Genomic DNA, 14,168 nt, shown 5'->3' on the forward strand with positions numbered 1-14,168 from the left:
GGTAACGATTACTGTGCTCTGAGAGTGCCTTTGTGCAACGGAGCTGTACTCTGCCCTGAAAGTGAATTAAGCTACTTCAGTCTTTTGTTTGTCGAGTGTTTCTCTGTGGTGCGTGGGCGTGATGTGGCTGTTGTGCTACAAATTCAGGGAGCTGCTTATTGTGCACTCATTTCCCGGTGCAGGCGAGCCAGGAGCACTTAAAACACCAACGTCCCATGTGTCGCTGCTTACAGTTTCTTACAAACCGAGATGACTGAAATCATTCATAGAATCTTGTTTCTCTTCACATTGAGTATGTAACTCCTACAACAATGGAAGCGTAAACGTACCTGACAAATTGGATGGGATGGAATGCACTTAAATTTAAAAATTCATGTTTATTTTTCTTTTAACTTGTCAATTATCCTATCCCTGGGGTGTAAGGCACTTGTTCATCTTTTCCACTTCCAGTAGTATTACTCATTCCTGTTATTAAACTTTGAGTCTGCGTCAGTGCTGTACCCTGAAAAGGGCTGTGTGAAGTCCTGCGTTTGTGTCCGACTTTCAGATCAGATCTGCTCAGCTTCCAAATAAAGATGCTTTTTATAACCCCTTGTCCGGCAGACTCCCAGCAGGATGTCAAAGCCAAGCTGCTTTCCTTTCGTGTTCACAAATGATTTCCTTGAGCTGACTAACCAGTATTAAATGTAAAGTATGCCTTATGACTGCTAGGGACGCGGGATTAACAGGGGTTATTCGAGACAGTGAAGATTGAGATTTTTTTGAGAACAAGACAGTCTTGCAGATTAACTTTTTCTCTTAAATACTTGGTGTGACATTTATATCTGAAAGGGTGCTGCTAATTGAGTTTATATTTTTATATATACCATATTACTCTTATTTGAAACAGTAAGCTTTTCTTTTGGTTCTGTCGGGTAAATGGTGAGTGCACGTGCATTCAGTTTTCTGGAGAGGAAGTTACTGGTCCCCATCTCTGGGTGTTTCAGTGAATATTGCGTTACGTTATCGTCATCTTGACAGGTAGAGCAGAGGGATTGAAGAGGCTCTGTCCCTGCTGGTCAGCCTCGGAAGTAATCTCTGTTTTAGCTTTTTTTTTTTTTGTTCCAACTATTGAGATGAAGATCTGTTTCTGATGCTGAAATCTGTTTATTTGTCAAGCACTTAATAATTGAGTCTCTGTGATCTGAGCTGCTCGTTTCCCAGCGTTATGGTAATTGGGGCAATGGAGGGCTACGTTTGGTATCCCGTGGAGGGAAAATGCTGGTGTTCCCTTTGCACGTAATACCGTTCGTCAGTAGGTACAGAGCAAGCTGACGTGTCGTTTCGGTGTCACTGTCACTTCTGAGGTGCAGCAGGTTTTGTTCACGTTTTAGGGGCTCGATGTGTTGAACGAGTCCAAGCAGTAATTGCTGCAGGAGTTTGGGGTTGGTTTTTTGTATTGCTTATTACATTGGAATAATCATGTCCTGACTCTAGCTATTTGCACCATTGTTTAAAAAAAGAAAAAAAGAAAAAAAAACCCAAACAAAAAAACCCCAAATAAAACCCTGAAAAACCCTACACACACAAAAAACTGGCAGTGCCGTTGGCAAAACTGTTTGTATCCGTAGAGGTCTTGCCTTTGGCACATGAGGTGTTGAAACAAGCTGTCTTATGTACTAATTATTCTCGGAGATAACGATGACATCTTCTGGCAATTGGACTAAGAAAAATATTTGTGAAGCAAAGTCTGGTCTGCCACATCTTATTTTGCTTTCCTAAAATTTGATGTTACCTGCAGAGACAGACTTGAAGGTTTTAATGTAAATTTCTGACCATTCGGTGCTAATTATTGCACATCTTCTCTGGCACCATTGACACCCTAAGAGCGATTGCTGCTTCCTCCTTGTCCCCCCTGCCTGAAATGGCAGAAGGCTTTCTGCTGTCAGCTGCAGTGGGGGAGATGGTCAGTGTTTCATGCAAAATGATGGGAGCGAAGGAAAATACAGAACAGAAAAGCAAAAGACTTGGGAATGTAAGCTAGAAAGCCGGGAGACGATCCTTCTAGCAGACCATTTTCAAGCCACTGTCAACAGAGTGCTTGGGCTGCTCAGAGACAGAATAACCTTTTTGAAATGCCAGCTCCTTAGATCAGCTCTGTGTTAGGAGAAAAATAAGTAACTCTGCTTTCTCTCTGTGGATTACTGTCTTCTTGGTAATGAAAAATGCTCTGAGGAGCTGCCGGTAACAGCACCTTAGTTGCAGCGGGAGAACTTCAATGCTGCGGGATCGCACTGGCTACTTCTTTGAAGCAGGTTGACTGCGGGGGATGCTTATGCCAAGAGATTGGGTCAGAACAGAACAAAGGGGAAAATGGGTTTCTTAGAAAAGCATCTGGGTGCCTTCTGGGTCTTTAAGTTTTATATAAATTGTGTTTAATTTGTGTGCGATCGCCAGGTGATTATGGAATTGCATTAGCCGGCTAAACTAAGCAACAGGAGCATGTTCTTTGCCAGTTATCAATACTTAGGAGGATTAAGCTGAATTGAGATGTCTTTAAGTTGATCCATCAAGCTTCCCTGAAGCATTTGGAAAAATATGCAGTCTTGGAGGTGATTACTGATTAATTCTCTTCATCAGTGAGGCCAGGAATATGTGGTAGGGCTGAGAAAATAAAACGGGTGTATCTGCATTTATAGTAATGGCAAACTGTAAGACATTGGCCTTGGTTGTATAAACAGCACAATGTAATAAACTGCAACTAAACCCTCATTTTGAAGATAGTTGTGTGTCCAAATGACTTGTAGTTTGTGCAGCAATAGAGAAAAGTATCTCCTGGAACTCAAGTTTTCTTCACCACCCCCCTTGGTAAATAACTTTTTCCAATAAGCCTGAAAATAAGAGACTTAAGCAGAAAATGAAATGGTAGAAAGAATAATAATAAAAAAAGAAGTGCTGTTTTATTGGGTCATTTATCATTGTAACAGTAGTGCAGACTATTACGAAGGGGAGGAGGGAAAACTCCACGCGCTGGTTTGTGCTCGTAGCACCGAAGCTTTTCTTTTATGGCATCGAAGTGGTTTACCTTGATGATGTGCTTTCATTTCAGAAGGGGGCAATGGAAAGGGTGGGTTTCATCTCCTTGTATTTCTGCGAAAATGATGGATGACCTCTCTCTACATATACAGAGAAGTGCTGTGACTTGCTGTTCCACAGGAAGAAATTTTTAGGCTAAAAATGTTTGACTGGACTTTATAAGATGGATAAGAACATGGTTACACGGCAGAGAATGCAAGGCGGACACGTGGTTTTGAGGAAAAGCTAACTTCATGTCTCTTCTTTATCTTTTTTTTTTTTTTTAATGAAGCTGTATCTCTGGCTAATTGTAGCAGGTCTGGGAGAGCAGCCATATAGGAAACATTTGGTCCTTGCATTATGATGGATTATTAGCTTCCTAACTCATTTTAGGTAGTAAGGAACATTTATTTATAATATAAATGCAGAAAACGTCTGCTCTGATATTTAAAGCTGTAGCAAAACTACAGCATCATGAAAAGGAATAATTAAAAACTGGTAAAATCTTACTGCAAAACTTACTTCTCAACAAGTCCATTGACAGCTAAGTTTCCAGTTGTTTTATCTGCCATTGACTTGAAAGAGATTAGCGTTCTCTGTACTAATTCTCTTCTGCCCCTTTGGAATTGCACTGCAATAGTCCATCACTCGCTGTATGTAGATTGATCACGTTTTACATATGTTATTCTGCCTTTCGACTGTTCAAGTTAGGTCACCTGTACCGATAGGAGTGATTGTTTCACGACAGAATAAAAGCTCTTAACTGCAGGGTGGTCTTGTCGACGCGGAAGGCTCGGACAATAACACAACGACCAATGTGATCAGGTTAATGCCAGTTGATTGCACAGATAGCTCAGTTATTATAGACGTTCTGATTCCGCATCACGCGCCGACAACTTGCTGATTGGTTGCACGAGCCGTGCGTGCGGTAAGCAACATATTATAATTGGCTTAAAGCATCTGTCCACGCAAGTTCTACATTTCGCATGCTGAATTCAGCACGCTTCTCATATCTTATTTGTCTCAGCATTTCTAACATCGCTCCAATGTTTTCACATAGCCTTCAAACTAACAAAGCCTACATAGTTGTTAGCAATTCTTCGGTGCTTGGAGTGTTCACAGGATGACCCCTTTGTACTAAAAATCCTCCAACATGGTCTGAAAAATTCAGATGTACAGAAGCACTGGAATCCTTTGATTTGAGGAAGTCAAACCAGTTAAGTTGCCGCGCTCTCACTCCTGAGCCTACTGTGAGCTCATTTGTGGTGGCTAGTGAATGGGAGAGTATTTGTGTTTTAATGCACGAGGTATATAGCTCCCACTTTACACCTGCCAGCACTTTCTAAGAAAAAGAAGCTCCTCTCCGCAGCATTTAGTGAATTAAAGGTCGTAGGCCAACTGCTCATAGCAGTAATATCCTATCGATACGTGCTCTGCCTGGATGTGTTTTAGCGGTGTGGCTACTGAATTTTCATAAACAAGGGAAGCCCCCCGAGTTTGATCAATTCTTGTTGAGTTTAATCCTGACTTCTTTGTGATCTAGAGTGAAAGTCATAGTGTGTGGCAGGTCGGTCTCATTTTCCCGTAAAGGTTACCCGAAATCCCCTGTGGTCCTCCAGAGTGACAGGATGAATATTTGACGCTTGGGGCGTGCTTGGAAATTTAAGGCGGAAAGAATGTCCGTGAGGCTTCGGCTCTGTGCTCAGGCAGGGTTTGAGCGATGGATCATGGGCGTGCGACACTTCGGATCCCCGTTCTCACAAATTGAACGTACACAGCTCTGGTTGGACACTTCTACCTATGATAAGTAAAAAAGGAAGGCTGTGGCTGCAGCCTCATATATTTTCTCCTGGTTTGGAAAGCAAACCTCCTTTCTGGTCACGTTTGTGCGCACTCTACGGATCAGGCAGGTTTCATCTTCCTTTACAGCACAGCCCGGAGCAGCCCCCTGAGCACTGCAGGTACAGAGCCCTCCTTGGCACTGGCAGGAATGCCGGGAACCAGATGGCTTAAGAAGTTTGAACTAATGTCAATGTTCTGTTGCCAAAAATAAGAATTCAGCTTGTCCTGTGCAAGCACCTCTAATTTATTCGGGCTTTACCTGATCAGTGCTGCTTTTCCTGAAATAAATCTTGGTATATCATATTTGAGTGAGTTTGGCATAGTGTCAGTTATAGGGACAAGGCTATTCACAGCTGTCTTATTTTCACAGTTATCACTTTATTGTAGTGTTGTAATAGTATGTTGAAATTATTTACAGCTATTTGTCAATGTAAAGCGTGTGTGATTTATATGCATTCCTTTACGTTGTCCTGCCAGTCGTTTTTTTTTGCCTATTTATGAAAACCTGTTTTAAAACAAAAGAGCTGTTGGCAGACAACAGTCTGACGCTTCCTACAGCATCTTACTCTCTTCAATTAATAAGTTTGCTCTTTCTAAAACACTTGGTTACTGCTTATCGGAAGATTAAATTGTTATATCGTCTCCCGGTGACTGTCCAACTCTATCGCTTAACATACTGAACACGGTGAAAATACATACCTAATAACGGCTGCTGATGGGTTTTCCATTTTGGGGTTGTGTGCGATGGTTACATGGTTGAATGAATATCTGGTTAGCTTTGCAAATTCTTGTCCTCCTACAACAGTGTATAAGGTGTTGAAATGGTTTGTGGTCTTCAATATGAAATGTGTATTTGCTTTGTACTATTACTATTTGCCTACTAAGTAGAAGTTGGTGGGGGTTTTTTTGGTTTTTTTTTTTTTTTTTGAAGATACATTTGACCACGATTTATACTATATAAAAAGGAATTGATCTTACCAGTAGGGCAGCTCCAGTGTAACTAGAAAGACAGCTTAGTACAGCTCTAGAAAGTGGGATCTGAGCATTTGAGTTATCTGAGTGTATTATAGACCACGCTCCTTTATAGGCCGTTTCTTGCTGTTAATTTACCCAGTAGACCTCTTCGGTGCGGTTTCAGCCTATTACAGATGTACTTTTATGAATTTCCGTAAGTTTGATGATTCCACATTTAACCTCTTGATCCATTCGCACAGGATGTTCTTATGCCTCTTGTCGTTACATCTCTCGTAGCGTTTTAGGGTGAGGTTTTCCATCACCGAAGCCCAAAAGAGCTAAGAGTTTTCATGATGAGGACAAAAAGCTATAACCGTTCATCTGCGCGAGCGAATGCTGATAAGGGCAGTTCATTTTGGCTCTTGTGACTATTTTCCCCAAGTCTTAATGTTCAACTACCACTAATTCTGTATGGAACTTTAGAAAATAAAAGCATCTTCGTCTTCTTTATGAGCATTTAAAAACTTTTAAATCAATAACTGATGGAGGAAATGGGGACTATGTGTGAATGACTGAGGCATATTTGCTTTACACAAGTATGTAACACAGTGCTCATAAAAATGGTTGATTATTCACCTATGATGCGATTTTAATTCTGAGGATTAATAGTCTTATTTTGGTAATGTGGGGAAAAATTAAGGTGAGCTGGGGGCCTCTCTTTAGAAATTTGTGTTTTATTTAACCAATTTTGGTTGAAAATGTTTCAATTAATAAGCTTGCATGAGTCTTCAAGAACTTTCCAACGCTACAATTAAGTGTATAGCAGATGGTCTCTGTTCAGGAGCAATTAAAACTAAATTTACTGACTCCTGAACTGTGGATGACTTAACACGTACTCTTTATTCAACATGCACATCATGTTCTTCAAGGGGAAAAAAAAAAAAAACAACCCCCCAAAAAAAAATGTTTAGGTGAGAATTTAACAGTGTGCTCCATAGCTCAGCTATAACTAACAAATGAAACTCATAATTTGCTGAGAAAAGTAAAATTTGTTCATATGTGCGCCTGTCCTTGTTTACAACTTCGGAGGTTTATCCATTTCACTGCTGCTGGAAGATGACAAAATTTAATTCCATAGGTTTTGTTTTACAACTCTGCAGCACATGGAGGAAAACAACATTCCTGTGGGAGGTTATGAAGTGTGTGTATAGCGTACATAGAGCTATATATGTAGAGTTATATAAAACATTATTATTATTTAGCAAGGGTAGACATAATTTCTGAGAGTCTATTATTTTAAGAATCGAGGGTTTGGGGGGATGGCAGATGGTATGATGTTTACGGTGGTTATTTTTATAGAATGTGCTTGAACCTTTGGGTAACTGGGAAATGAAGTTGAAATTGTCTTTTAAAATTGTCTTTCTTAGGTTGGAACAAGATATTAAAAAGTTAAAGGCTGACCTGCAAGCGAGCAGGCAGGTCGAACAGGAGCTACGTAGTCAGATCAGTTCTCTGACTAACACAGAGCGGGGAATTCGGTCTGAAATCGGCCAGCTCCGGCAAGAAAATGAACTGCTGCAGAACAAGTATGTGCTTCCACACAGCTGTGTGCATTGGTTGCTGATGACTGTAGTCTGGTAAAGGGGAAGTAGTATGTTGAGACTCTACAAAATTTGAGGCACTTTTGTCTGCAAATCCAGCAAGATTCATTTGGGAGCGTTGGCAGCACTTTATTTTTAGTAAGTAAAATCTTCCATTAAATCCCATACCTGTTACCTTCCAGATTACACAATGCTGTACAAATGAAACAAAAAGACAAACAAATGATCAGCCAGTTGGAGAAGAAACTAAAGGCAGAGCAGGAGGCACGAGCCTTTGTAGAAAAACAATTAATGGAAGAAAAGAAAAGAAAGAAGTTGGAAGAAGCAACTGCTGCACGTGCTGTCGCATTTGCTGCTGCTACAAGGTACTTTGTTCTACCCCAGAAGCCAGCTCAGCTCCAGAAAATGACTGAAATGTTGCTGTTGCTATTGAAATGTGGTTTCGGGGGGATTTGGGGAGGCGTTTTTCACAATTCTGTGCATAAAGGAGTAGTCTGTAACACTTTATTTGTGTTAAGACGTTTGTTTGCCTTAAGGCAGTGGGAGGACTGGGGATCTGCCTCCATGAAGCTGAATCTCTACTCATATACGTTATGTTTACAGGGTGTAAAGGATGAATACACTCTAAATTATCAACTGTACCTTGATTGTGCTAACAGAGATAATGTACCCTGCACGGGTCCGTCTGCTTTAAAAAAATGGAACATCCCCTTGCACGTGGGGACGATGAATTGAGGATTCACGCAATGACGTTGGCCAAAATGCTGTCTTGATCTCGCATCTTGAAAGTTTTCTGCTCTAGCCAGTGCCTGCCAGTGCTCAGCACACTGCTGTTTCAGTAGTAACATAGGCGTATAGGTGGGAGGCTTTTCAAGATGAAAGCATGGCACAAGTGTGGATGACCTCTTTAATCTGCAGTGCTCCAAATGTCTAAAAAGAATGATTTCTGCTTTTCTGTTCTCCGTATTTCATAAATATTCCAAATTTCCTAATACTTGAGGCATAACTTTTCGCTGCTTTTTGCGTTGTTGCCATAAGGGAAATTATCTTGCTGAAAAGAACAAAGTTAGCTTCCTCTTTTTATCCTTCAATATTGATATTAATTTTCATATTATCAGCAGTTCAGGAATGACAGCCTCATTCTTATTTCATCTTCTTCTCTTTTAATGTTTTTTCTGCAGAGGAGAATGTACTGAAACTTTACGAAATCGTATCCGAGAGCTGGAGACAGAGTGCAAGAAGCTAACAATTGACATAAAGCTGAAAGAAGATCAGATACGAGAACTAGAAATGAAAGTTCAGGTAATGAGAAAGCACCAGGGACTTAGATCAGCAGCACAACGAGTGCTTTCAGCCCTCAGAAATTGGTGCATCTACATAAGAGGCAATCAACACCTTCAAGAATTATGCTCTTCAGATGTCTGTCTTGCATGTCTTGCATCAGGCTTTGTAAGAACGTGGGTATGAGAAAGGTTAATAGTCTCAGCTCCACACCTTCAATTGTTTAAATTATTAGATTTTTTTTTTCTCCGGAACCGATGGTCTGGGTAGACTGAGAATATAATCCCCTCAACAACACTTTTTGTCTAATGCAAAGAGGTTGTTGCCGGTCTGTACGTTGTACATCTCACTGCTGGCAAGTAAGGTTACTTACTCAGTGCAGTCTTAATTGCTGGCCAGACATATTTTTTTTCTTTTTTTGTGAAAGTGCTTGAATATTGAAAGTACATTGTGGGTAGACTTGTAGCAGACACATTGTCTGGCATGTTAGAGTTTAAGAGCTCAAATGTGTGAGTTGAAGTTGACCTTGTTCCTTTAAAGTGTCTGTTCCTAAAGATGTACTTGGACTGTGAACTGACAATTTGCATGAATGTGTGTTTTTAATGCCTTGTGGTTTTTTAGACGCTCTTCAAAATCCACCTGGTGTTATTGTGAACTTGTTTCCAAATAACGTATGCAGCCTTGTTGTTCCTGGGTTTTCCAAACCCTTGAAAACAAGTGTGGTTCATCTATGGAGAAGATGAGCGTGGCTTTCGAATAATTAAAACCAGATATAATCAAGCTCTTTAATTTTATTAGCATCTGCAAAGTTTTAAAAGAAGCTTTTTGTTACAGGCATTAATATTACCCCTTTGCATTATTGTTTCTTTGTTTAAAAGCGTAGACCTTTTTTTTTTTTTTTAATCTATAGTATTTCTTTTTTTGGTAGTCAAAAGGCTAATACATACTTCCCAGCCACAAGGTGCGGAGAACTTGCTCCCTCCTTTTCTCTTTTCTAAATTTCTGGGTTTGCAGCACAGTTAGGTTCAACGCAGGAAATATTCTGAGGTAAGGAAATCCCTCTCATCAGCCAACTGAAATAGCTTACGATGCCGTGTTTATTGAGTATCGCTTTAACCTGCCGAGCAAGAGATTGGTTTCCGTTCTAGCCCTTTATCCTTGTGGGAAGTGTTTTCGCTCTCCCAGGGCTTGGCGAAGGGAACTGGAAGTGCTGAGGAGGATTTCTGGGTGGAGGGTCTCGATACGGATGAGAGAGGGTTGAGAAGCAGAGTAAATGGTACTCGCTCACCGCACTGTAATTATGCATTGTACAATATGGCTTTAATCACTTGTATGATGGCCATGTATAATTACTGGAGGTAATATTACAGTGTCCTTAATTAACCATCATTTTAATTTTACAGTATTAATACCAGGCCCAGTGGTGTGCTGTGGGGAAGAGAAAGACTTCTCGGTGTATCTCATGTGTAAAGTCGATGAGAGTAACATTTGTCCTAATTACTCCTACAGGAACTGCGGAAGTACAAGGAAAACGAGAAGGATACGGAGGTGTTAATGTCAGCACTTTCAGCCATGCAGGATAAAACACAGCACTTAGAGAACAGCCTGAGTGCAGAGACAAGAATCAAGCTGGATCTCTTCTCTGCATTAGGAGATGCAAAACGGCAGCTTGAGATCGCCCAAGGTAACATGGGGTGGTTTAATTCAACATGTAGTACTGGCTGAAACTGGGAAAATGTGACAGAAAGAATATCCTACCTTTGTATTTGGGCTTGGGCTACGGCCTCTGCTCAGCATTTCAGGGGTTTTTTGTCTTTTACAGCCTTGAGAATGTGAGCCTAAGCCACCCGGCTGACCTGATTTCCCCAATCATGACAATACATGTCAAGATGGGCGTCAAATTTATTATTATTTTCTACATTTTTATAAACCATTACCGTAAAGCTGGAGAACTTCTTTTAAAGAGACAGATAGAAGATAAAATAATACTTGCCATCTGTTAAGCCCCTGTCCTTGAATCTTAATGATACTTTATTACTCCTGAAGCAAATACAACCTGAATGTGGTGGGGGGAAAAAATAACCCAGCCTGTTTTTCAACTTCCCACTGGTGGGCACTGGTGTCGGACTGGTGCTGCAGCCACCAGAGGGAGCGCGAAGCCAGTATAAAACCCTGCCCAGGCTCTCCTTTGTTCAGCCAGGGAAACCAGGACGCAAAATTAAATAACCTTTTGATTTAGTATTTGCTTAGTTTCCTTGCAGAAGCTTGCTTCGTTGCGGGAGAATTTGATTAGAGTGAGCTTTATTTTGTTTGTCTCATCTCATTGGTGTTTCTCTTTACGTAGTTTCATAAATTGCTGTAGTGGTGGTGGGAGTGTGTGCAAAGGGGGGTTAGAAAAATGGTGCGAATAGGGCAGTTTTGAAAATAAATAACACATTTAATAAGCAAATGCTTGCGCTCCTGTGGGGCGCTTGTAAAACGCGAGAGGAAAAGTGCAGAAAAAAGTTAAGCCGTAGAAATAATCTTTTGGTACAGTGCCGCTGTGAATCCAAACAGTGCAAAATCAAACAAAAGCGCTGTCTCGTTGTCTTAGTGGTAACTAGAGGTAATTAAAGACAGTCCCTCACCACAAACCAGGAGTTACGCGCGTTGTGCTTTTACCGCTGTCATCTTAGAGCGCTGAATGGCGTCCGGGTGTTTGGCTTCAATGGCTCTTATCATGGAAGAGCTGGCGGAGGGTGAAAACATGCTGCTGGTTCTAAGTGATGTTATTTGCTGTTTTCAGGGCAAATCATTCAAAAAGATCAGGAAATCAAGGACCTAAAACAGAAGATTGCAGAAGTTATGGCAGTAATGCCCAGCATAACATACACTGCAGCCACCAGCACTCTGAGTCCTGTTTCCCCACATTATTCTTCCAAATTTGTGGAGACCAGCCCTTCTGGACTTGACCCCAATGCCTCTGTTTATCAGCCCTTGAAGAAATGAATGCCAATTTTCTTTTTTTGCCCAGTAATTTTGTCATGCTGAAGGCATCACACAGGAGTGTCTCTTGCAGTCAAGATGAAATTGTATTGTGTGAGACTGTATTTGTTGTCATTTAAAACAGGATAAAAGAACATCTGGATTGACTAGAACTGCCCATCAGTTTTTCTTGTAAATTTTTAGAAAACCTCACAGAACTTTGCAATTTATTTTCCTTGGCCAATGCATTAAAAACAATTCTTGGTTTTCAAGTAGCCAATTTTGCCTTTTTATGTACTCTTGCATGGTTTCCTCTTGAAAAATACAGGGCTTTGCTTGATTTTGAACCCTTTCTTTCTTTTTTTTGTTTTATTAATAATCAAGTTGAATTTACAGATTCATTGAGAAATAGTGAGGAAAAACCTTTAGTTTTTACAGTGAAAGGGTTAAATAATCTAACAAAGCTTTGATTTATAGATGTATTAAATACAAATATGTGATGTTGCAGAAGATAATTTGATTACCCCTCAAAGGACCAAACAAATTTCAGGGGCGTTGTTTAAGGGAAAGAATAAGAGAATAGATGATGTGACGGTGGTTGTTGTGTGAAATATTTATATTCCCATTGGTGTTTTTAGTCATTGAGAATTGCTAACAGTCTTGTTCACAGTGCCTTGGGAAAAGACATTTCAAGAGGAAACTTGATAGTTTAAACTATTTTTTCCCCCTTCACTGTCATCTAGCTTATATATCAAGCTCATTACAGAGTCTACTGCAAATTGTACATGGTAATTTGGATGTTCATTATAAACCAAGGTTACATCTTCTGTTTATTTTGATATAAACTCAGCAGTGTTCTGTAACTTGCCTTGATTATACTGCATCGTGGAAGGCACAATATTAATCCAGGAAGCGTTATTGTGAAGGCGGAACTGTGCAATGTACTGTATACAAGAGACTGTAAAGCTGGCTAATAAAAGCTGCAGTTCTGGGTTTTTTTTTTTATTTTAGTCAACTGTGATTTACCCTTTGCATCACCTTGTGTCTGACAACGTAAGCAGAGCTGAATATTTTTCAGCTGTTGTGCCAAGGAGTTTTTAAGGAGTTTTAAAGGAAACTCATAAATTGCACAAAGGTTTAACTAACTTAAAATGTATATTATACATTGATAGAAAGCGTTTGCACTGGCAACGTCTGAAGGGTTTCAGATTGGTTTTTTGAGGGTGGGGATTGGCGGGGTGGGAAGCACAATTGTATGGGAAATTAGCAGAATTCTAAACCCAAGATTATGATTTTGCAAACATGCAGTGGACTCTGGAAGGACAAAGTTCTTCTTAAAAGAAAATAATTTTTTTAAAAAAGTTTCGTGGTAATTGGCGTGTATGCCTCATCTAAAAAAAAAAAAATGAAGTAGGACATGCAAGTCAATAGAAGTATTAAGGTTTCATCCTTTTAATCACAGGTATTCTTTTGGGATAAAACTTCTAGCTTTAGCCAGGTGTGCATGTTGCTGTCATTTGCATTTTTTGAATCATCTTGTGTAATTGTCACCATGAAAGTGTTACTCAGCAATGTCATAGGTTTTTCATCTTTGTGCAAAACATGAAATATTGTCACTGACTTTTTGTGTTGAGGTTCCCCCATTTTGCTGCCTACTTCGGCACAATTTTCATTCAATACTTGGTCTTGGCTGCATTCTTTTTTTTCTGTGGGGTTTACAAAGAATAAACATTTTCTTGCAGATTAAAAAAAAAAAAAAAATATTTTATTTTTTTTTTTTGCCTTTCTAACTGACCTGATTTAGCCTGGTATAAAGAACACATTTTGTCTAAAGAGCGCTCTGTTATTCCAGGTAAGTCTTCTCTTTTGCAACAGAACTTCACTTCTGTGACACAGAAGGAAGAGCAGATGGTTTTTGTATTCGCTGTACAGACTTTGCAAGTTACCCTGTCTGTGCGCTCAAAAAAAAAAAAAAGGTAAATTTCTTAAGAACTGCAAAATTATATATCTAGAAGTTTAGCCTTTGTTCCTTTCCAGCCATTCTCCTTACTGCAAAAGCAAAGCCGAGATGGACGGTTTGGAGGTTTAAGCATTGTCTTGTCTAATCAAAAAGAAAGAACAACTTGTCCCTGGGTTTCAGGATCTCCTTAATTCTCGTAGCAGCCACAGTTCCTGTTGTAAAACCTTTTTATTGGGAATCCCACAGTTGTATTCAGGGTGAATGAGCTGGTTTGTGTATCTTTTGCTTTGGCTGGTGCTGTAGCTGGTCCTGACGTGGATGTTTTTCTCTGACCGCGTCTATTCCAACTTCTACTTCAACCCACAGCAGTTGGACCTCCGCGTAAAATTTTTCAGGTACCAAAAAATTCCAGCTTCAACTATTCTGTGATTGTGCTGCGAGCACTGCCAGAACTTCCCAGTTCCCTGAGGATACATTGATTTTTTTTTTTTATATATATTTTTTTTTCCCCT

General features: G+C 40.0%; 1 protein-coding gene across 1 annotated transcript in view; it reads left to right on the plus strand.

Annotated features, from left to right (window-relative positions):
• The window catches only part of MACO1 (macoilin 1), a 31,022-nt gene extending 17,598 nt beyond the window's left edge, over window positions 1-13,424 (plus strand). The window contains exons 7-11 of the mRNA XM_063355928.1: window positions 7,278-7,436; window positions 7,634-7,816; window positions 8,633-8,753; window positions 10,242-10,416; window positions 11,518-13,424. Of these exons, the coding sequence (XP_063211998.1) occupies window positions 7,278-7,436; window positions 7,634-7,816; window positions 8,633-8,753; window positions 10,242-10,416; window positions 11,518-11,720 (841 nt within the window). The 3' untranslated portion in view covers window positions 11,721-13,424. The remainder of the gene's footprint in view (window positions 1-7,277; window positions 7,437-7,633; window positions 7,817-8,632; window positions 8,754-10,241; window positions 10,417-11,517) is intronic.
• Window positions 13,425-14,168: the final 744 nt, after the last annotated feature.

The sequence above is a fragment of the Chroicocephalus ridibundus genome, chromosome 19 (assembly GCF_963924245.1).
Source record: "Chroicocephalus ridibundus chromosome 19, bChrRid1.1, whole genome shotgun sequence".
Classification (NCBI taxonomy): Eukaryota; Metazoa; Chordata; class Aves; order Charadriiformes; family Laridae; genus Chroicocephalus; species Chroicocephalus ridibundus.